General features: G+C 40.2%; 1 protein-coding gene and 1 non-coding gene across 6 annotated transcripts in view; both read left to right on the top strand.

Annotated features, from left to right (window-relative positions):
* The window catches only part of LOC105072677 (dTDP-D-glucose 4,6-dehydratase), an 89,270-nt gene that overhangs the window by 15,557 nt on the left and 51,737 nt on the right, over positions 1 to 21,976 (top strand). For 3 of the 5 annotated variants that reach the window (XM_045520176.2, XM_045520175.2, XM_045520178.2), the window contains 2 exons: positions 757 to 815; positions 1,446 to 1,543. In XM_045520176.2, coding sequence (XP_045376132.2) covers positions 757 to 815; positions 1,446 to 1,543 — 157 coding nt within the window. Of the gene's footprint in view, positions 1 to 756; positions 816 to 1,445; positions 1,544 to 2,682; positions 4,165 to 21,976 lie in introns of those variants that run through there. The other 2 variants (XM_010959694.3, XM_045520177.2) reach the window with 2 other exon arrangements.
* On the top strand, positions 18,607 to 18,679 carry TRNAF-GAA (transfer RNA phenylalanine (anticodon GAA)). Its single transcript has one exon. It is a non-coding gene; the product is annotated as a tRNA-Phe (tRNA).

Here is a 21,976-nt window from a genome sequence, read left to right as displayed (position 1 = left end):
TCTGGAGTGGTTCACAGAACTCAGGAGAACAGTTTACTTACTAGATTACCAGTTTATTACAAAGGATGGAGGAGCTGCATAAGGCAATCTGCCACGCCCTCTCCAGGTGTGCCCCCTCCCAGCACCACCATGTGCTCAGCAGCCTGGAAGCTCTTCTCTTGAGTTTTCACAAATATTTCATTAAGGAGCCATGATTGGTTAAATCATTGGCCACTGATGATTAATTCAGTCTGAAGTCCCTTTCCCCTCCTTGGAGGTGCGGGCAGGGAGGCTGAGTTCCATCCTTCTAATCACATGTTAGATTCCTTTGGCAACCAGTCTTCATCCTTAGGGGCTTTCCAAAAAAATCACTCATTAACATGAACTCTGGTGTGGTTGAAGGGACTTGTTCTGAATAGCAAAAGATACTTTTATCTCTTGGGAAACTGCAAGGGTTTTAGGAGCTCTGTGCCAGGAACAGGGATGAAGACTAAATATCTATTTCTTATTATAAATCACAGTATCATGCTGAGTAATGATCATAAGCCAAAAAAATTTATTTTCTCCCATAGTTTATATAATGTGTATTCTTTCTGAGCTCAGACAGAATTTAGATTATAAAGTGTAGAAAGTGTTAATAAAATGCTCTTTATCTTGGCCATCTCCCCCACTCGGAGGAGGTTGTTTTTCTTGTCTTTTGAATCATCTGTTGAATACCGTTTTTATTCTCTGGTCTCATTTTATAATTTGACTCAAAAGTCTTCTCCATTCTGACAGATCAAAGAGACCAATTCAGAGTCTGAAATGGAAAACTGGGTCGATTATGTTAATGATCGGTGAGTAACAAGTTAAAACATTGGGGAAAAGTGTGAAATCTTAGGTACTTATAAAATTGTAAAATGTGTGGACTTACCCAGTAAAGTTTATCTCTTGAGTTTTCTGCTAAAATATTTGTTCCTAATTATAAATAACGTAAGAATAAAGTGTAGCATTGTTACTTATAACAGCTGTGTAACTTAAAGAAGGTTATTGACCCTTTCCAAGGCTGAGGTTTCCTTGAATGTGAAATAGAGATAATATACCTTGCTTACAGAAGAATTTAAAAATTTAATTTATAATGTATATAAAGTATCAGATCCAGGGTGTGGAACATGAGTCCTGATATGTTTATGTGTATTTATTTATTCATTCATCAGACATTTAGGTATGAGGCATTGCATTCATACCTAGATTGTGGTTGAAATAAGAAAAGAATAAGTCACAGAGATGAGGCATCTAGATTATAGATGATTTTTAACGTATACTTTATTTTACAAATTTTCTATAAAAAGTGTGTCATCAGGGAGAATTTCTTGAGAAGAAATTAGAATTATGGTAAAGATGCATGGACACACATAATTTCTCTTAGCATTTAAATTTGTAAATATATATCCACAATGTTATTTTAAATCTGTTTGTTTTCCAAGACCTACCAATGACATGAGATATCCAATGAAGTCAGAAAAAATACATGGCTTAGGATGGAGGCCTAAAGTGCCTTGGAAAGAAGGAATCAAGAAAACAAGTATGTTATGAATTGATCATTTTAGGGTAGAGGGGGATTCAGGAAAATTTTGAGGCACAGTAATTTTTAGAACACTCCAAATTCAGCAAAATGTGGTGGTGAATCACTTTCACTTTTGAAATTCTTACATTTAATATATTTCTAACAGTAGTACTTAAGTATCTTGAATTTCATAGTCTAACTTTTGGTCAGGCTTCCTTTGTCTTAGTACCATTTATCAGGTACCTATTTCATTGGTTCTCTGGCACGCTTTTTCAGTTTTTTCACCTCCTTGAAAGGCATGTGTTTTACAGTCACTAGTGTCTTATAATTATTATTTCAACTTTTTTTTCCTTTCTTACTGATACATAAAATAGTGGTCCATCTTAAGATCAGTGGCATCTTAGATTTGATGAAATATAGACATTGATGTCTTTGAGTGTCTTAAGTCTTTTTATACTGAAACAAACAAGTAGGAAATAAATTTAGTATGTGCAGAAATATCCATCCATTGAAATAAGTGTAAGGTCTGTATATATATGTTAAAATTCTATTTAGAAATGTACTCATGAGAAAAGATATCCAAGTGTAGGAAAAAGTCTTGATTAGAGCTTGACATACAAAATACTTGTGTTGAATTTTAAATAGCAAATTCAAAATAATTTATCAGTTTTTGAACTAAAAAATGTATTAATCGGATAGCAACATAAAATGATTTTACATATTAACAGAAGGAAGTCCACATCATCTCACTAGGCCTGTCATGCAGTATAGTGAGTGACATTTACATGAACAAAATACTGTACTTTTTTTTCTGTAACTTTATTTTTTCCATAACTTTAAAACCAGTGCAAATGATTTCTCTCCCTTTCCCCCTGAATTCCCTAAAATCCGAATGTTTTAACACTTCATACTAGTTAATTCAACATTGAAGGACTTTTCAAGTTATAACGAAAAAAAATAGTTGATTTTTAAATCTAAGTTTTCAGGTATTGAAATACCTTCTGATTAATGTCACTGGTTCAAAGTCACATTCTTTTTGTCATTAGGCAACCCTTGCCTGCACATTAGCTGATGGGCAAGACTTTTCTTACTTAGCAGGAACTCAGTAAATAATGGTTAGTTTTTTTATTTTTTATTTTTGTCTTTTGTTTCATCAGTTGAGTGGTACAGAGAGAATTTTCACAACTGGAAGAACGCGGAAAAGGCGTTAGAACCCTTTCCAGTACAATCACCGTTTGTATAGTCAGGACAGTTTTCAGAGAAAGAAGAAAATTTCCCTACCTCGACAAGTGATATGAAATCAAGTGACCAAATGAAGTGTCCTCTTTTCATTTGGAATCAGATTATGACTTTTTGTATAAAATTCAAATGTACAATGCCTCAATCTTGGAGGAGTTTCAGTATTCGCATAGGACTTAAATATCAAAATTCTCTCAGAAATCTTTTCTCCTGAAAATTAGGAACTGATGGGCCTAGGAAGATGTAGGTGTGGGCTGGGAGGGAGGAATCCCCTGGTTCTGAGAGCAAGGACAGGTAACAACTCTGGGCAGATGACAGCCTCCCCTGGCACCGCACTCAGCTTCCCAGCCTTTCCCACCGCCTAGAAAGACTCCGAAGTTTTATAGGAAATACAGGATGAGCCTTATGCCCTAATTTATCTTTTTTTAAGGTTTGATGTTGTGCTATAATTGCTTCAAAAATGGAACAAAATGGAAGCATATCTAGCACTTTTTAACTTTTGATAATTTTTTAAAATTAAGTTAAATATTTATAAAAAGAAGGATGTAGTTTTTATATTTTCAAAATCAGTCATTGAACTATATATGTAACTTTGTATCAGAGAAATTTTATCATGTATTTACTGTTTAAAATAATCTTATTTATAAAATTGTCAGTATTTTAATGTACTTAATGTAGAATGTGGCTTTTTAAAAATAATGTATGTTTTTATTTTGCTGTAGAAAATGTTTTTAAACACTTGATTATATATTTTTAATTCCTCTCTCTCCTAAAGACTTTAAGATGATTTGAAAAGGTAATTGATTGCATATTGCCTTGAGAAAAGGAAAAGAGTCAAAGATGGTGCCTAGATTTCTGGCTTCAGTGTATGAGTGATGGCTTGTTTTCTCTGTGAAGCAGGAAGCAAGGTTATTAATTCAGAGTTGGGTGGGGGGGTGGGGGCTGGGAGTGGAGTAGGGGCCTTGGGGATGTGGAGATTGGAAAAAGAGTAATGAACAGATCCAAAATTAGTAAGAGGATTTGCCAAACAGGAATGAAGCACAAACTGAAGTTGAACACTGTAATTTCAGAATTCTGATACATGTAAAAATAGAGTGAGCCAGAATTGGGCCCAGTAGGAAGCTGACTGGGCACCAGGACAAGAGAGTTGAGTGAGAGAGACTGAAATGATGGTCCCCTGGTCTTAGTTGTGTAGGAAAGAAAATGCTTCTTGGAAATAGCCTGTAGCTCTAGAGAAAATGGAGAGGAGGAGAGGGCATAAGGGAGTGGGGGTTAAGAGATCAGAGAGGCAGCTGTAGGAAGTTGCAGGAAGAAAATGGGACCAACTGAGAGCAGACGGTCTTTGATAGAGCTTGGTCACTGAGGGTAGATGACAAAATAAAAACACTTTTTCTGTGTCATTTGTTCTGTGTCATTTGTTCTTGTACATGTTTTTGTGTACTTTTATTTCCAGTTTTAATGTTCTCAGTGTGATTTACTTTTATCATTTGTCTAATCTCAGGAGATAACCTTGATAGGCCTTAAACATATAATGAACAAAGTTTGAAAAATTTATGCAGAAAGTGTTAAAAAAAATTGTTCCATGTCATATGTCGTTAGGGAAATGTAAATTAAAACAGCAATGAGATACTACTGCACACCTATTAGAATGGCCAAAATCTGGAACACTGACACCACCAAATGCTGACAAGGATGTGAGCAACTGAACTCTGGTGGGAATGCAAAATGGTACAGCCTGTAGAATTCTCCCTGTCGTCACCAGCATCAAAAACCCTCCTGAGAAATGTCAACTACTCTCGTCACTTTAATTGCCATCTTTTCTCTTTTTCTTTTTTAGTTGAAGTACAGTCAGTTTACAATGATGCATCAGTTTCTGGTGTACAGCATAATGTTTCAGCCATGCATATACATACATATATTCCTACTCTTTTTCATTATAGGTTGCTACAAAATACTGAATATAGTTTCCTGTGCTACAATTTCAGTTTCTTATCTCTAGCAAAGATCTCTTTTCTGAGGTTCCGATCTCCAGTTTGAAGTCAGTGTGATAGGGCCTCCAAAATTTAAACATAGAATTACCATTTGATCCAGCAATTCCGCTCTTAGATACATATCCCAAAGAATTGAAAGCAGGATCTCAACATATCCTTTGAGACCAATGTTCAGTGCAGCATTATTCACAATAGCTGGAAGGTGGAAGCAACCCAAATATACATCTACAGATGAATGCATAAATAAGATACAGTCTGTACTAACAGTGGAATGGTATGATTCCACTTACATGAAGTACTTAGATTAGGCAAATTCATAGACACAGAAAGTAGGACAGAGGTTTACCAGGGGCTGAGGGGAGAAAGATAGTGAGGAGTTACTATTTAATGGATACAGAGTTTCTGTTTGGGATGATGAAATTCTGAAAGGAGATAAGGGTGATGATTGCATAATGCTGTAAATGTACTTAATGCCAGTGAATTGTACACTTAAAAATAGTTAGCATGGTTAAGTTTTTGGTTATGTATATTTTTGCATAATGATAATTTTTTTAAATGTGTACCCAGACCAACAGCATTTGTGTCAGTTGTTAGACCTGCAAATTCCTGGACCCCTTCCTAGACTTACAGAATTAGAAACTTGGTAGGGGGCAGTGATTCTGATACACCCTAGTGCTTAAGAATCCCTGCTCTATACCATGGAGGTGGGGAAATGAGGCCAGAGAGAAAAGTGGCTGGGTCATGGAAGGCCTTGTCTGCCATGAAAAAAGTGCTTGGACCTCATCCTGAGAGTTAATTCAGGATCGAAGAAAGAAATCAATGTTGTTAGATTTCTGGGATTTATCTAATTCTTAATTTGAAAACTAATATGTGCCCGTTGCAGAAAGCTTGGAAAACTAAATTAATTTTAAAAAGCAAACTGCCCATTGTTTACACTTGGAAGCTTACCCCTGTTAATATTTAGATGCACGTTCTTCATTTCATTTCTTGGAACATATAGACACATTTTAAAAAACCAAAATGGGATCATAATGGACATACTGTCTGGGAGCCTGCTTTTTTTCACTAAGCAATATATCACAAACATTTTTACACATTATGAGATCTTATGCCATTTTCATTGACTGCAGAATTACGTTTTTGATAGCTCATTCTGGCAATAGTGTGAAAGATGAATTTAAAGGAAGGCAAGATTGAGCCCCTGCAGGGATCCAAGTTACGAAGCTGTTGCAGTAAATCAGCCTGGCGATGGTAAGGCCTAAAGCATGGCGCTGCCAGCAGGTAGCATCATGGGCAGTTGGGAGAACTCTTGAGATTAGAAAACTTGTTGATTGATTACATGTGGGAGGTGCACTTCCTTGACTTGGGTGGTATTTTAAGATTTTGAATGTTGAACTGGCAAGAGTGGAGAATGGTAAATTGTGTTTGGGAGATGTTGAGCTTTAGGCATCCATGGGTTATCCAAGTGGAGATATCTTATAGTCAAACCTATGAATCTGACATTCAAATTAGTGAGTGGGATTTGAAATCTACAGTTGCATATCTGGGAGTTAAATGGCTATTTAAAACCCTAAGAGTGGATTAAATTCCACCCCCCAACCCCGACCCTGAGGAGAACATACAAAATGACAAAATTGTTGGTGGGTGGCCTGATTCGTAGACAAGCCCTGAGAAACACCAAGGTCTTAATTGCAGGCAGGGGAGCCAGAGAGATTAAGAATGAATGGTTAAAAATAAATAAATAAAAATAGAGGAGTGGGAGAGAACAGGAGGAAATAATATCACAGAAGCCAAAAGGGACAGACATTCAACAAACAGGTGGCCACTTGAAGTTCAGTAAAACAAAGATTCAAGAAGCTCGCATTGGTTTTGGCGATGTGCAGGCAGATTTCCTAGAGTCGTTTTTGTGGAGTATGTGGGGTGGGGGAGAGGGAGAGAGAGCATCTGGGTAATAAAGAATTGAGTAGTGATTAAGGTTGGAGAAATGGAGAAATGGAATTTAGATGAGTCTTTCAAAGATCTGAGTCAAGTCAAATTAGGGTCAGCCCTAGGGAGGATACAGGGTCAAGGAAGCCCTAGGAGGATGTGGTATAGTAAGAAATAGATCTGAGCTTTGTCCCAGGTTCTTGGCACAGGCTCCTAAAACCTGTGGTATTCCCTCAGTGATTGGAGTGTCTTTGTTATTCGTAAGGAGCCCCTTTAGATTACACTTCGTATGCTAATGAAGGGATTTAGGGCAGGGCCTCCAGACAGTCTCAGGTTGGGACTGGTCACCAGAAGGACCAAGCGATTAGAGACTGGGATCTTTCAGCACCACCCACTGACCTACAGGAAGGGGAGAAGGGGGCCTGGCGCATAAACTCCACAAAAACTCTTGTACAGAGAGGTTTGATGAGCTTCCAGGTTGGTGAACAGGTGGAGAAGCTGGGAGAAGGGTACACCTGGAGAGGATGTGGGAGCCCTGTGCCCCTCCCTCTACACCTTGCCCTGTGCGTTTTCTCTTCCATCTGGCTGTTCTGGGTTGTATCCTTTATAATAAACTGGTAAGCGTAGGTAAAGTGTTGCCCTGAGTTTTGTGAGCCATTCTAGCAGATTATTGAACCCAAGGAGGGAGTCACAGGAACCTGAGGTTTTTATAGCCAATTGGTCAGAAGTACGAGTAGTAACCTGGACTTGCAATTAATGTCTGAATTGGAGGCAGTCTTGTGGGACTGAGCCCTGCATCAGTGGAACTGCTGGATGGGCAGTTCTATTTTTAATTTTTTGAGGAACCTCCATACGGTTTTCCATAGTGGCTGTACAACAACACTCTTTTAAAAGAAATTTTTTTAATTGAAGAGTTAGTTTACAATATTGTGTCAATTTCTGGTGTACAGCATGATGTCTCAGTCATACATAATACAGACATACATTCGTTTTCGTATTCTTTTTCATTATAGGCTACTACAAGATAGTGAATATAGCTCCCTGTGCTATACAGAAGAAACTTGTTGTTTCTCTATTTTGTATACAGTAGTTAATATCTGCAAATCTCGAACTCCACAACAACAAACTCTTGAGACGGTATCCCACTCTGTGTCTTATGTCCTTACTTCCCAGTCTCTCAGCGCCTCGTTGTAACCTGATTTCTGCTCCTCTTACCTTACTGAGTCTGTTTTCACTTCACCATTGTCGCTCATAACTTCCTAAATGTGAAAGATCAATTTTCTTCCTCTTTTCCCAGCAGCACTTGGGCCTGTTCACTCCCCAGACGTCACGTTTTCTTCCTTTGCCTACAGCAGTGCCCCTCTCTCCCATATCACTTACCATTTCTATTCCCTTCTTTTTCTTGTTGGCTTTTAATTCTACTGCGTATTCCCTAAGTTGACAGTTGGGGCTGGATAATGCTTGGTTGTGGGTCTGTCCTGTGCACTGAAGGACACGTAGCTCTTCTAGGTCCTTTGAAATCTCAGTGCCTCTGTACAGCTATCTGTCCTGTGAGAAGTGCATCTTCCTCTTTGTTGATGAACCCCTAGTCAACCTTCAAAACCCCACCTGAATGTCACTCACTCACCAAAATTGGCCTCACCTGCAGATGTTGAGGTTCTGCCCTCTGTATCACCATCACACTTACTCATTTGAGTCACCTGTTCATAGGTTTGTGTTCCAAATAAGACTTCTTGCTCCTGGGAGTGTAATCCTTTGTGTGTCCCAGGACCCGAACATGCAGCATCTCTATTCATTTCTGGGGGTTTGAAAGGAGCAGGTTCTTTGTTGCTGTCTATGTTTTTCTTGGTTTCCCCCCTGCCTCTCTTCACACACACATTCCCACTCCAGGCACAACTTCTTGCTTTTCACACACCACTGACCACATAAAGCTCACTTTTTCCTTGAAACCCACACTTTAAGAAAGTGTTAAACCACTTTTGCAAGTCTTGTGCTTGCTACTGATTTCACTTATGTTTTGTTGTCATTTAGAAGGACTGATCTTTATTTTATTTATTTTTTATTGATTTATAATCATTTTACAATGTGTCAAATTCCAGTGTAGAGCACAATTTTTCAGTCATAAATGAACATATATATATTCTTTGTCACATTTTTTTCTCTGTGAGGTACCATAAGATCTTGTGTATATTTTCCTTTGCTATACAGTATAATCTTGTTTATCTAGTCTACAATTCTGAAATCCCGTCTATCCCTTCCCACCCTCTGCCCCCTTGGCAACCACAAGTTTGTATTCTATGTCTGTGAGTCTATTTCTGTTTTGTATTTATGCTTTGTTTGTTTTTAGATTCCACATATGAGCGATCTCATATGGTATTTTTCTTTCTCTTTCTGGCTTACTTCACTTAGAATGACATTCTCCAGGAGCATCCATGTTGCTGCAAATGGTGTTATGTTGTTGGTTTTTATGGCTGAGTAGTATTCCCTTGTATAAATAGAAGGACTGATCTTTAATCCTCACTTTGGTCCTTCATTGTAGAAACTTCTGTCTTTGACTAATTGTCCTTTGATCTTTTCTTAGCTTTACCAGTCGGTTTTTCTAATACTGCTGTGTTTATAGCCAAACTCATTATATTCAAATTGATACATTTTTTAAAAATATTCTGTTTTTACCAATGTAATCTTTCAATCCTAAATGCAGAAAGTAGGAAGCCCCCTTTTCATCGTCCTGACTTAATTAGGTCAATTTTGAGGAGCAGAAGAAGCAATAGTTTCTCTCTCGGCTCTAAACTGCTGGATAATCCTCCAATCAAATGTCTAATAACAGCTCTATACTTTGCTTATTCCTTCATCTACTAGCTTGGAATGAAAACACTGCTCACTTAATGGCCATAGTTGTGAGAATTAACTCTAGGGTTAGAAGAGGAGGAAAAGCACATATGCAGGTTAAAATGCTGAATTAAATGGACAGAGATAAGAAATTTTAAGTAAGATAGGCCAAATAAGCCCTTGAGAAACATCTTTCTATTTCCAGCAACTTTTAAAACTTTGATTAATGGTTCTGGAGTTCTGCCCTTCACCTATTAAGTAGAATAAACTTAGGTAAAAATATAAAACAATTTTTCTTTGCCCAGAAAAAAGCCTCCAAAGTCAGATGTTCATTTTAGCCATTTGGATGTCACATAACAAGTGGAAATTCCATGTGTTAATTTAGAAGCTACACATTTTGCTTTAATTAATCTGCCATTCTGCAGGTTTTCCTTTTGCCTTCGTAACATTCTAAATAAGTGTGCTACCTCTGACTTACTCTGCAAATATTTCAGCTGTCAAAAAAAAAAAAATAATAGCGTACTACCTAGCTAAAATTGAATCAGTTTAAAATTCTCAGGAATTGAAATTGTGGTTGCATAAGCTAGTGGACTAATCAAACCACAGTTTCAGCTGATGTTTCTGCAATATTCTAATTACTGCAATCTGATTTTCCCGAGTAATTACAAAGGTCAAAACTGAAAGTCAGATTCGAAGAAGAAATTAAAAGTTAAGAATAAGAGACAAGGAAGACGTTTGTATCCCCAGCATATGTCATGACAGATTATTAAATTGACCTTGTAAAGTTAAAGTAAGATTTTACTGCAAATCACTTTGGAGTTGACTACAAGGTATGGAAATAGGTTCCACATCTTCTTGCAACAGCATGATTTCATTTAATTGTGTTATTTTTTTCAAGAAATGTGATTCATTATATACTAAACAAACAAAATTATATCTACACTTTTTTAGAAATTCAAGTATAGTTGATTTACAATGTGGTGTTAGTTTCAGGTGTACAGCAAAGTCCACATGTTTTGATTTGTATGCCTTTGTAAGGCTTTCATATGTGAAAAGCAGAAGTAAGAAAAAAAAAATCCTTTGTCAGACTACCTGATTTGGTGATTCCAAAAATATGGTCCTTAAATATATAGGACCAACCTCAGCATTAATGGACAAAGGGGCTACTACCTAGACTGATGACAGATTTTGGGAAAGGCCTCTCTATTTTCACAAAATATATTTCTAGTTGTATTCTGATGCGTAAGATCCCATTAGTAAGCAACACAATTCTTCAGTCTTTAGTAAAAAAAAAAAAAAAAGCATTAAAATTCAGAAATTTTAGAATCTGTAAGATAAATATTTATCTTTTTTCCATTTTATTGTGAAAAATTGAAAATATACAGAAAAATTGGAAGCTATATTTCTCCAGCTAGATTCAACAATTGTCAACATTTTGCTATATTGATTTTATCCATATGTGTGTGTCTGAGACATTTCAAAGTTGTAGACATCACGACACTTCAACCCTAAGTACTTCAGCATAAATCTCCTAAAACCCTAGCAATCTCCTGCATAACGGCAATACCGCTTTACACTTAAGGAAATTAATAGTCATTTCCTAATATACATATTTAAATTTCTCCATATTCCCCCGAAAGCTAATGGAATATACCACCATAACATGTCACTTTGGCATAAGATGTTATGTGTTAATTGAGAAGGCAATTGAGAAGATGAAGATACAAGAAAAGCTCTCTGCCCTCCTCCTATTTGCCTAAAAGCAAGACATAGTTATAAAGATGACCCCCTTCCCTCCCTACCAAGAAGGACCGAGGTTAATCCCCAGAGACAACTGTACACCCGGATCAACACACAGGGTCCTGTCACTTCTCTACAAATGTCCTGTTTTTGTCCTGTTACTTCTCTACAAATTTATTATTCTTTTGTAAGATGCCATATAAACCCAAGTTCTAACCACGCCTTTGACTTACTCATTACTGGGAGCTTCCGTGTGTATATACAATGTGCATGTTAATAAACTTGTTTGTTTTCCACTTTTTGCCAGACTAACTTACAGGGCTCCATCCAGGGAACCTAAAACAGGTAAAGGGAAAACAGACCTTTTTCCTCTACAACCCCAAAAGTATCGATAGCTTTTTTTTTTTCTTGGTACTGGGCTCCACAAAGCTCCACACGTTACTTTTGATTATGTCTTTCTAGTCTCTTAACTATAGATCTCTCCCCCCATCTTTTTGGTGTTGTTGGGTTTTTTTTCCCCCATAATATTGGTATTTTGAAGACAGCAGGCCAGATGCCTTAGACAATGTCTCTGGATTTGTCTAGTTATTTCTTCACAGTATCGTCTAACTTATTTCTCCATTTTTTTTAATTTCATATAAACTGGAAGTTAGGTTTACCTAGAGACTTGAGCAGTTTCAGGGCAAACATGTTTTGGCAAGAAGCCTTCCTGGTTGATACTATGCACGTTATATTACAGGACTAGGAGGCCCATAAAAACATCTATTTACACTGACATATGAATGATTCCTACCAGATCCTTTTCTGAACCCAGAGTTTTATTAAGAGGCAGTGAAAGCATTTAGACCTCAAGATTCTTAGAACAATAAAGCTTCTTCACGTGCAGAGGAAGTGAATCAGGTTAGTGTAAGCAAGAAGATTCAGCACTGAGTAAGGTCAAGGAGATCATCTGCCCTGAAACTTAATGTCCCTAAAGGGTACGTGACCATAGATTTAAAGGAACTGCCATTTTTTGATAAAGCTGGCCTAATACAGGGACAAGCATGGTGCAACTCTGGACTGGGGGCTGAGAACTGAGTCCTACCTAGTCCCTCCTCTGTCACCAAATGACTGTGTGACACTGGGAGATATTAACCTCTCTGGGCTTTTATTGACTCACACTGTTCCAGCTGATCAAAATGAGGTCACTTAGTAAATATCACGTAAGCACCGATGTGATTGAGTGTCAGTGTTCACTTCTTGTGGAGACAAGAAAAACACTTTGATTTTACTTCTCACGTTCCTTATGGGGCAAGCAGGGAAGTTTCAGTCATTCCCAAGTCAAAGCAGTCTTCCTTTTCTAATCACTCGGGCAATCATGGTTAAGAGGGCAACAGATTAACAGTGTGAATAGGGCACCTCTGTCTGTGGTGTGGTGGGTTCCTTCCTGCCCATCAGGGAAGCTATGGACACTGGACTATCCATGGGAAAACATACAGACTAACGCGGTGGGACTGCAGCCCCTTCTGAACCATATGCAGTCTTATGTGTTTGAGGGAAACTGGTTGTAGTCAATTTTCCAATTGCTAACGTTGGGAATAGGCTGGATAGTTGAGTGGGAGAATCTGAGGTCAGGGCCCTACTGACTGTCCCTCTAACTTAGGAGAGCCCTGGAAACGTGCCCTGACAGCTCCACCTGCAGGACAGAAGAGACTGGGTCCAAGGAGGCTCCTGCCTCACACTATGGAGTCCTGAGCACAGGAAGCAGCAAAGCTCTGCTCTCCCTCTCACGCCATCCCTCCCACCCACAGACGTCCTGGAGAGAAACTCCAGCCTGTCTGTGCAAGGAAGACAGGGAGGAGGTGGGGAGAAGAGCTGACTTATCGCCAAGGCTTCTGAGTACAAGTCAGGAATTGGCCAGTGGTGGGACATGGAGTCAGAGGTGTAAGGATACAAAAAACAGGACTAGAGATGTGACTGAAAGCAGTGGAGAGTCAGAGTTCCAGGCACCTGGGAGGCTGGAGGGGCATCAGGACCAAAAACAGCACAGGTGCTTCTGTGTCTTGGCCTCCTTTTCTGAGTCTCTGGTCATGTAACACCATCTTGTGCATCTTCGGTGAGGCAAACAAATAGACTTATTTCTTGTGCCTGGCTTTTTTTTTTTTTTTTTTTTTTTTGAATTAGCTAGGGATTTAGGAAAGTCCTGTATTAAGTTTATTTTGCCTTATTTCTTGGGTGAATAATCAGGCCTTACCTTTTAATTGCTGGACAGGGGTGGGGCGGGGAGATGGGACAGGGATGGAGCTGGGAGGCTGGCCCAGTTCATCAAAAAGGAGAGAAGCAATTAAGCTGACAAGTATTTAAAGAGAGCCCAAGCCTCTGAAACTCAGGCTCTGGAATCCAAGTTTTCTGGCCTTTAGGGCATTATGTAAAACCCACATGGTTAGTTAGGTGTTTGCCTGATGGACGTGGGAGGGTTGGATTAGAACATAGGAAAAGCTCTGTAGGTTGTTCTCGACTATAATTTACTTAATTGTTTCTGGCCTGGTAAGTGTAGCCTGAGGCTTAATATTGATGTCAGTGATTCAACAAAAACAAAAACCAATAAGGCCTTTATCGACTTGTGGTTTAATGGCTTTAAATAAATTAACTTCTTTTAGATCAATTCAGCACCCTGATGATATTTGCAATCTATTAACTTTTTTAATACTTCTCCCCTAAAGTACCACTTTAATATACAACTTTGTGGAGAAATCACTTTCTATCCGTCAAGCAAAGATATGCTTTTCTGTACGTAGAGAGCTTCAAAAGGCACAGATATGCCCATAAAAAAGCATCTACAAGAAAAAGCAGAATATTGGTGCAAGCTACAGGATACATATATGAGTCAGTCATCAGTTCAGCACCAGATTAGCTGTGTGATTGATGTGGACTGAATTGCGTTCCTCCCCTAGTTCATGTTGAAGCCCCAGATCCCACTGTGACTATTTGGAGAGAGAGCTTTTAGGAAGTAATTAAGATTAAGGAGGTCATAAGGGTAGGGTCCTAACCCAATAGGATTGGTGGCTGTATTATAAGAAAAGGAAGAGCAAGAGAGACAGACAGAGGAAGAGAAAGATCTCCAAGCACAAGGGCCAAGGAAAGGCCATGTGAGCACACAGCAAAATGACAGCCATCTGCAAGCCAGGAAGAGCGTGCTTACAAGGAACCCAATGTGCTGGCACCTTGACCTTGGACTTCCCAGCCTCCCAACTGTGAGACAAGAAATTTCTGTGGTGCAAGTGCCCCACTGCACCCCCTCAGTGTCTATGGGTCTTTGTTATGGCAGCCCAAGCCGACTAAGACAGTATCCTTAAGCAAGTTGCTTATAGCATCTCTGGGGCTCAGTTTCCTGATACATAAAATTTGTGGATCAGGCTAAATTAACCCCATGTTCTCTTCCATATCTAGCATTACTATGATTCTAACTGAAATTGGCTACAGAAGAGCATCAAAAGTTTTAAAAATTTTTAAACAAATTCTGAATTTCCAATTTTCACAAAAGTTATAAGATGGTACAGAGAAGTCCCATATATTTTTTACCCAGATTCCCCAATTTTTAATATTTTTCCTCCTTTATATTTTCATATTCTCTCTCTGTGTGTACTTGCACACATATGATTATTTTATATTATTTTTAAGAAGTTTTTTTTTTTTTTTAGTTGTTGTTTTGTTGGGGAGGTAATTAGGTTTGTTTATTTATTTTAATGGAGGTACTGAGGATTGAACCCAGGACCTCATGCATGATAAGTATGTGCTCCACCATTGAGCTATACCCTCCCCCTGATTATTTTATTTTTCTGAACCATTTGACAGTAAATTGCAGATATGATCTCTCTTTATCCCTGAATACCTCAGTATGTATTTCCTAAAGACAAGGATATTTTCTCCCCTAACTACAGTTGCCAACTGTAGGGAATTTAACACTGATATGACACTTGTATGTAATATATAGTCCATGTTCCAATTTCTCTAACTGTCCCAATGATATCCCTTAAAGCCTTTCCCCTCCCGAATAGAAACCAGTCCAGGAGCACACATCACATTTAGTTGTCATGTCTCTGTAGCCTCCTTCCATCTGGAACAGTCTCCAGCTCTTCTTTGCTTTTATGACCTGAACAGTTTTGAAGAATACAGGCCAGTCATTTACTAGAATACCTTTATTTTTGGATTTATTTAAGGTTGCCTCATGATTAGATTCAGGTTATACATCCTTGTCTGGACCACTTTATAAGTGATAAGTTGTGTCTTTTTGAAGGAATCATATTACAAGGCGCATGATGTCTCAGTGTCCTTCACTGGTAATGTTAACCTTGATGGCCAGATCCAGGCATTGTCCAGTTTCCCCACTGTATAGTTTCTGTTTCCCGCCTTGTTACTATTAAGCAATCTGTGGAGAGATACTGTTAGGCCATGCAATGATCCTGCTCCTCTTATAACTTTCCCCTCAGACTTAGCGTCCATTGTTGATTCTTGACCCAACCCAGTCTTTACTACAATGCTCAGAAAATGGTGATTTCCAATGACACCACCGTTGATCAGTTGATACAAGTTACTCACCTGTAAGCCAAAACCCTCAATCTCGTTCTTCTCCCATTATTGTACTCATGGATTTTTATTTTATTCAAGGGGTAAATAATCTATTACTCTCTTTATTTATTTAGATGTTCATATTGTACCAGATTTGGCCTGTAAGAGCCCCTTCAAACTGACTCCTTTGTTCTTTTGATAGACTCCCATCTTTTTAATACTTTTAAGAAAAATTAACACCAGAGGCAAATAAAGTAAGTGCTACTTTTTTGGACTGTGGGGTCTCAGGAGCAAAGTTAAGGACAGATGATCAATTGACAGCTGTTCAGAAATGTATTACATAGTATAACCATATACAGCATATTCTCTTTAGTTTTGTTATTCTTAGATCTTCTGGTTAGTTCTCATAATTAGTCTTCATGATTTTCATAGGTAATTAGACTCGAGTTGGCCAGAATCCTTGGATTAATTTGGAAGACAGGACAATAGCCAAAGCTTCTTTTCAACATGGAGTCCTTCTTCAACATCCTTTTACTGATTTGAATGCCAATTTCATCATCATCTGTTCCTTGTTATTGTGATGTGTGTGCATAGATTTTTCACTTTAGCCCTTGGCACTTGGACTCTGTGGAAGTTCTGATGGTTCTTCTTGCTCTGCAATCTTGCTGAGCAAAGCCACATTTTCTCCCAAACTCAGTAATAATTTTCATTCCTGCTATCGACACTAAAGCACTAAGCTAGAGGTTTCCAAACATTCTCTGTTCATAACGCTCTTAGTGCCTCAGTAAATTTTTCCAATGTCCCCAGGCCAAAAGAAATACCAAACAGTTCCTTCTATGAAGTACTCAGGCCCAAACAACTTATTAAGTATTTATGTCCATCGACTTTGTAACTGTTTGGAAAAAATTATACACATAAATCAAAAGAAAAGTTATATTTTTATTTCATTCTTAAACAACTATCTTACCGATAATGTACGTACCAATGGGATGTGTGTACCTGGTGAGTACTACACAATTTCTCCAACCATAGAAGCAGATCAGACATCGATACTCTCATTTCCTGTTACCCATTTATTTTTCTGGGCACTTGCTTTTTATCAAAACTGCAGAAAACCTAACTGCAAAGAGATGACGTCACTGAAAGAAGTGTAGGGCGATCTATTGCTGAAACTATGAACTAGCTAGCAGTTTGTGCAGTGTTCCACTGATGTCCAGTATCACTGTGTTTCCCTTAAAACTTCAAATATTCTGCAGCCCCCTGTGAATGCACTGCCGTGTCCCAGGGTGCTTTGCTGCACAGTATGGGAACTGTGACACTACGTCCTGGAAAATTTCAGACGCCTTTGTAAAACAGCAACGACAAATGCTGAATTGATGTTAAAAATCTTTTTAGTGGTGAAACGTAGAGTTCATTACGTAGCCCCACGCTGTGGCTCTTTTCTGTTATTTATAAGTTAGGTGGTCACATCATTCATTTTCCATTCATTCTGGGATACTTTTAAGAGTGAAAGGGATGTACTATGACAGGATTCTGGGACAACAGATGGAAACAAGGACAGTTCTGGGCAAACTAGGCTGTGTGGCCACCCAGTTAATCCAAGCCATACATCACAGCACTTACATTCTAAAATACACATTTAGTCAAAGAATGGTCACTACTAGATTGTAGTTCTGTTATCTTAGCTACATTAATGACACACAAGAAAGCTAAAAGCCCTCTTTCCTCACCTCTTTCGTTTTGTTTGACCCGCACAAGACAGCTGCTCCAAATTTCTCCTCCTTCCACTCCAAGCCCCACTACGCCTACACAGAACTCTGTTCATCTCCAAGCTTTCCTCTTCTTAACCAATGACTTCTTTTAAATCTCAAACTCTTCTGTTTGGATTTGACACAACAAAGGAGCTCAGAAAGAGACTCTCCACCTTACAGACTACAAAAGCTTCCCATGTTCATGTTTCCTCTTTTTCTTTCATAGTAGAATGCATGCATCCATCCATCCCTCAAGACTGGCTGTGAAACTTCCACTTAAACAGAAAAGGGGCGGTGAGATAATCCTCCCTGCCGTCAGAGAATTACAATTTAATGGGAGAGAAGAAAAAAAAAGGATGTTGGGGCATTACAGAGTGTCTGTGCTTAGCGCTCAGCGGGCGCTTCAGAAGCACTTGTCAGCTAGTGTAGGAAGTAGTATTGACGTTGGATGATGGTTCTGGTGGAGCTCGCCAGGCTTTTACGGTGTGCCTGGCTGGCTCCGTGCAAAGCGGTGGTAGGTTAAGGGAGCATTTCCAGGCCCAAGATCACAAGGAGGCTGCAATCCTACTTTCACGCCCTTGTCCACTCCTTGTCCATCCCAATCGTGACAACAGATGCAGTCGCAGCGGGAACGGCCTACTTTGGGCAGGGGGCTCGCGGGGAGCAGCCGTGAGACGACGGAACCCGCGTCCGGACAGGCGTGGGGACCGCGAGGTCCCAATTGGGGGGTGCAGGCCCCGCCCCGCCGCGACGCTGCTTTTGACCCCGCTGCCGGCGCCCACGCCAAACCCACCACCCCGAATCCCGCAGCTGGGACACCGGCTCGTTCACTATGCCTGTTGTTGATGATTAAACTAGAGGTTCGGATTATTTGGGGGGAGAAGTAAGTAATGTATACAGTGCACTTAATCGTGGCTTGTAAAAAGGCAGAAGAATTCTGATCTATATAACCATTTAATACGACAAAGAAAAAAACTGTGATTGTTGGGGAAGAGAGAGAGAAGGGGCGGAAGGGACGAGTTCAGTGATAGTTTACAATTAAGGAAACGAAAAGGGCGCCGAAATAGCTCAGTTGGGAGAGCGTTAGACTGAAGATCTAAAGGTCCCTGGTTCGATCCCGGGTTTCGGCACAGCGTTTTTTTCTTTTTAATTCGGAGGGATTGGAATTTCGTAGGATTCCCCTGCGCCTGGCTCACTAACCCCAGCCTAGGTAAAAACTGGGACTTGAGGGGCGAGTGAGAAGTGGAGAAAGCTGTTCTCAGGCGCCCCTAGGAAGGAGGCCGCTCGGCACAGCCGCTTCCGGGCGCCCCCGGGCCTGGCGTCGGAGGCGCTGCTGCGCTTGCGCAGTGCGGAGCACGGGGAGAAGCCCCGCTGCGCCCAGACCCGGCCCAGCGTTGGTCCCAGCTCCCCGGCGCGCCTTCGGAGGGCGAGAGGGGCCGCGCAGGTCGCTTTGGGAAGGGAGTCGATCTGTGCGGGGCGGGGCGAGAAAGACAACTTCCTCCCAAGTTTCATTCCCAGAGCATCCCAGTTTGAAAAGCAAACCCCAGCTTTTTAATCAGATAGTCCGATCTGGCCTTGCCCAGGAAGGGAACCGGGCGCTAGGTACCGTCAGGAGCGCCCGAGGCACTCTGGGGCGGCACAGCCACGGTGATTGCCCAGTGAGTAAAGGCGTGTCAGCTTTACCGTCCTGTAAGATTAATCAGTCTTGCATCTAAACAACCTTATTTAGAGTCTAGATCAGTGGTTCACAAAGCATGGTCCCGGGACCAGCAGCCTTGGCTTCCCCAGGGAATAGTTAGAAATGCAGATTCTCGGCGCCTCCTCAGACCTGCTGAAGGAGAATCTCTCGGGTGGGCCCAGCCCTAGGTGTTTTTAACAAGCCTTCCAGGGGATTCTGAAGCAGCTAAAGTTTGAGAGCCACTTATCTAGACATTCCTTTGTATTTCTAAAAGAACTATTTCCTTAGACTGTTTTTGCGAACAAGCTTTTTCCTTTTGCTGTCTTTTTGTTCTGCGAAATAAAATTTTGACACGTGCTCAGAATTAAATTTCCTGAGAATTTTAGCTTTCCTGATGAGTGTGTGTATTGGTGGTGGGATATGTAGGGGCATGGTCTCTCCTAGTTATCTGTGACCCATCCCGCCCCCAAGGCTAATCTAGGAGCCACGGAGTAAAGAGAACAGAACCCAGGGTCCTAGTTATATATCGTGCGGCTCCTGGGAGCTGAAGAAGAGGTAGAAATTGCAAGGTCGTAGATTTGAATTAAAAGAGGAAGAAATTGCAATCCATTGAAGCCACTAGCAAAGGGAAGATGAAGTTTAGTGGGGTGATGAGTTGCTGGTCAGCAGATAAAAGACAGTCACTTGTGACATTTATACATTAAGTCTTGCATATATTCTGGGTTTTGTTTTGTTTTGGGTTTGTGTGTGTGTGTGTGTGTGTGTGTGTGTGTGTGTGTGTGTGTGTGTGTGAAAGGGAAGGCAACTCACAGTTATAAAGTCCTGTACATTCACGATATTAATTCAGTCATCATTTCAGCATCAATTATGTGCCTCCCTCTCTGTGCCAGGCATTGCTTGATCTTTATAACTACCCTATGGAGTTACCTATTGTTATCTTCATTTTACACACAAGGGTCCTTGTGGGAGTGCAAGGATTAAACATAATATATGTCAGGCACCTAACTTCTGCCCTTTCCTAAATGTTACTAAAAGTGAATAGTTTTCGGAATATTTGTGTGCATAAAAATGAGGATTGTTGTAGGAAGGAACTAAAAGCCTCTGCTGGTTAATCAGAAAAGGCTCCATGGGGACGTAGGTCTTGACTGAGCCCGCGGAGGAAGATTTCTCCGCTAGGGAAAGACCAAACTGGAGTGCAACCAGCCATCCACGTGTTTAAATGGGAGGGGAATGGTGTGGGTGCTGGAAGTGAGTGTGACTGTTCCTTTCAGGCCTGATTACTCAGTGGCAGACGTAAGAAGGCTGTGTTTTTGCTACAGGAATAGAGAATTTGGTGTGGGGGGAGGCTAGAGGTACACACCTGGTTAGAACTCTGAAGAGGTATTAAAAAACAAATTTTAACTGCGTAAATTTTAAAGATCTTACTGACTTTATTCAACGATTCTGTAATCGGGCAGCAACCCAACTGGGAAATACGAAGGGGCTTCCTGAGGAGCTGCCGGAAAGACTCAGAGGCCAGAGAAGGCAGGACCAGGAAGGTGTTCCAGCACGGAACTGCTTGTTTCCAGGGAGGCCGTCTTCCTTTGCGGGGCAGCAGTGGTCCATCAGTCGGACTCCCTCTGTTGAAGGGGAAGAAATATCCCCCTCTACTCATGTGATCTTGTGGCTGGACTAATAATAAAATTGGCACAAGACAGATTCATAGTAGAAAAAGAAAAACACGTTTTAATACATGCTTGTGGAGGGGCCTGAGAAGTGGACAAAGCGGACAGCTTTTATACTTTTTAGACAAAGAAACAATGAATTTGTGAGGACAAAGAAACTGAGGCTTTGGGTACTTAATTAGGGATGAATCTAAACAGAGTTCGGGTTTCGGGTCTTAAATTAAAGAAGTAACAAGCTTTGTTTATAAAGGCTTCTTGGTCGAATTTCCTATCTGATGATAGGTGTGTCCTGCTACCTCCAGATGCAGGGTGTGCACCTTTCACACGGGAGATTTTCCCCAGCTTTCAGGGAGATAGAAAGGATGGTCAGAGTTCCTCTTGCACTGGCCATGTCTTAAGTAACTTCAGTTCAAAATAATCAATATGCCATTGAGGCATGTTTTGGGGTGGCCCTATTCTGGGTCCCAGCACCTCACCACTGCTGACCAGGTAACTTCGGACTGATTGGAAGAGTCCATTTGTAGGAAAGGCCAAAACCGCAGTTAGGTCAGGTGTCAAGTCTCGGTTAGGTGACATTGGGCTTAGCACAAGTAACTCCATTGTGGGCCTGACATCTCTTTTTTAACAAGGGGAAGATGAAGGGGATAGTTTGGGCAGACCTCCACTGGATGTGTGTTCCTAAAGGTTTTTGCTGACTTTGTGGGAGGGAGGAATGATTAGGAAGAAGGTAGGCAGCACTTTAAAAAATTAAATATATATTTTACTTAAAAATAATTACATATATACACATAAATTTTTTACCTTAAGAAATAAAATCTAAAGATGTAATCTGATCATTGTATTGTCTTTCACTGACATGTGACATGCTCTGATAGACATCCAATGCTGTCACTTTGGGGAGTGAAGGCTGAGAAAGACTGAACGTGCGTTGTTTCCTAGGAGCCCACTCCACCCCCCCAACCCCCCACCCCCGCCCCGACTCCAGAGCAATCCTTACTTGAGAAAAGAAATGCTTTCAATGGAAAGAACACTATCAACGTCAAACATTTATAAGAGTTAATGTTCAGCCCAGCTCTCTCTTGTCA

Source organism: Camelus bactrianus, chromosome 14, assembly GCF_048773025.1.
Source record: "Camelus bactrianus isolate YW-2024 breed Bactrian camel chromosome 14, ASM4877302v1, whole genome shotgun sequence".
NCBI classification, from domain to species: Eukaryota; Metazoa; Chordata; class Mammalia; order Artiodactyla; family Camelidae; genus Camelus; species Camelus bactrianus.
This window is presented reverse-complemented; position numbering and strand designations above follow the sequence as displayed.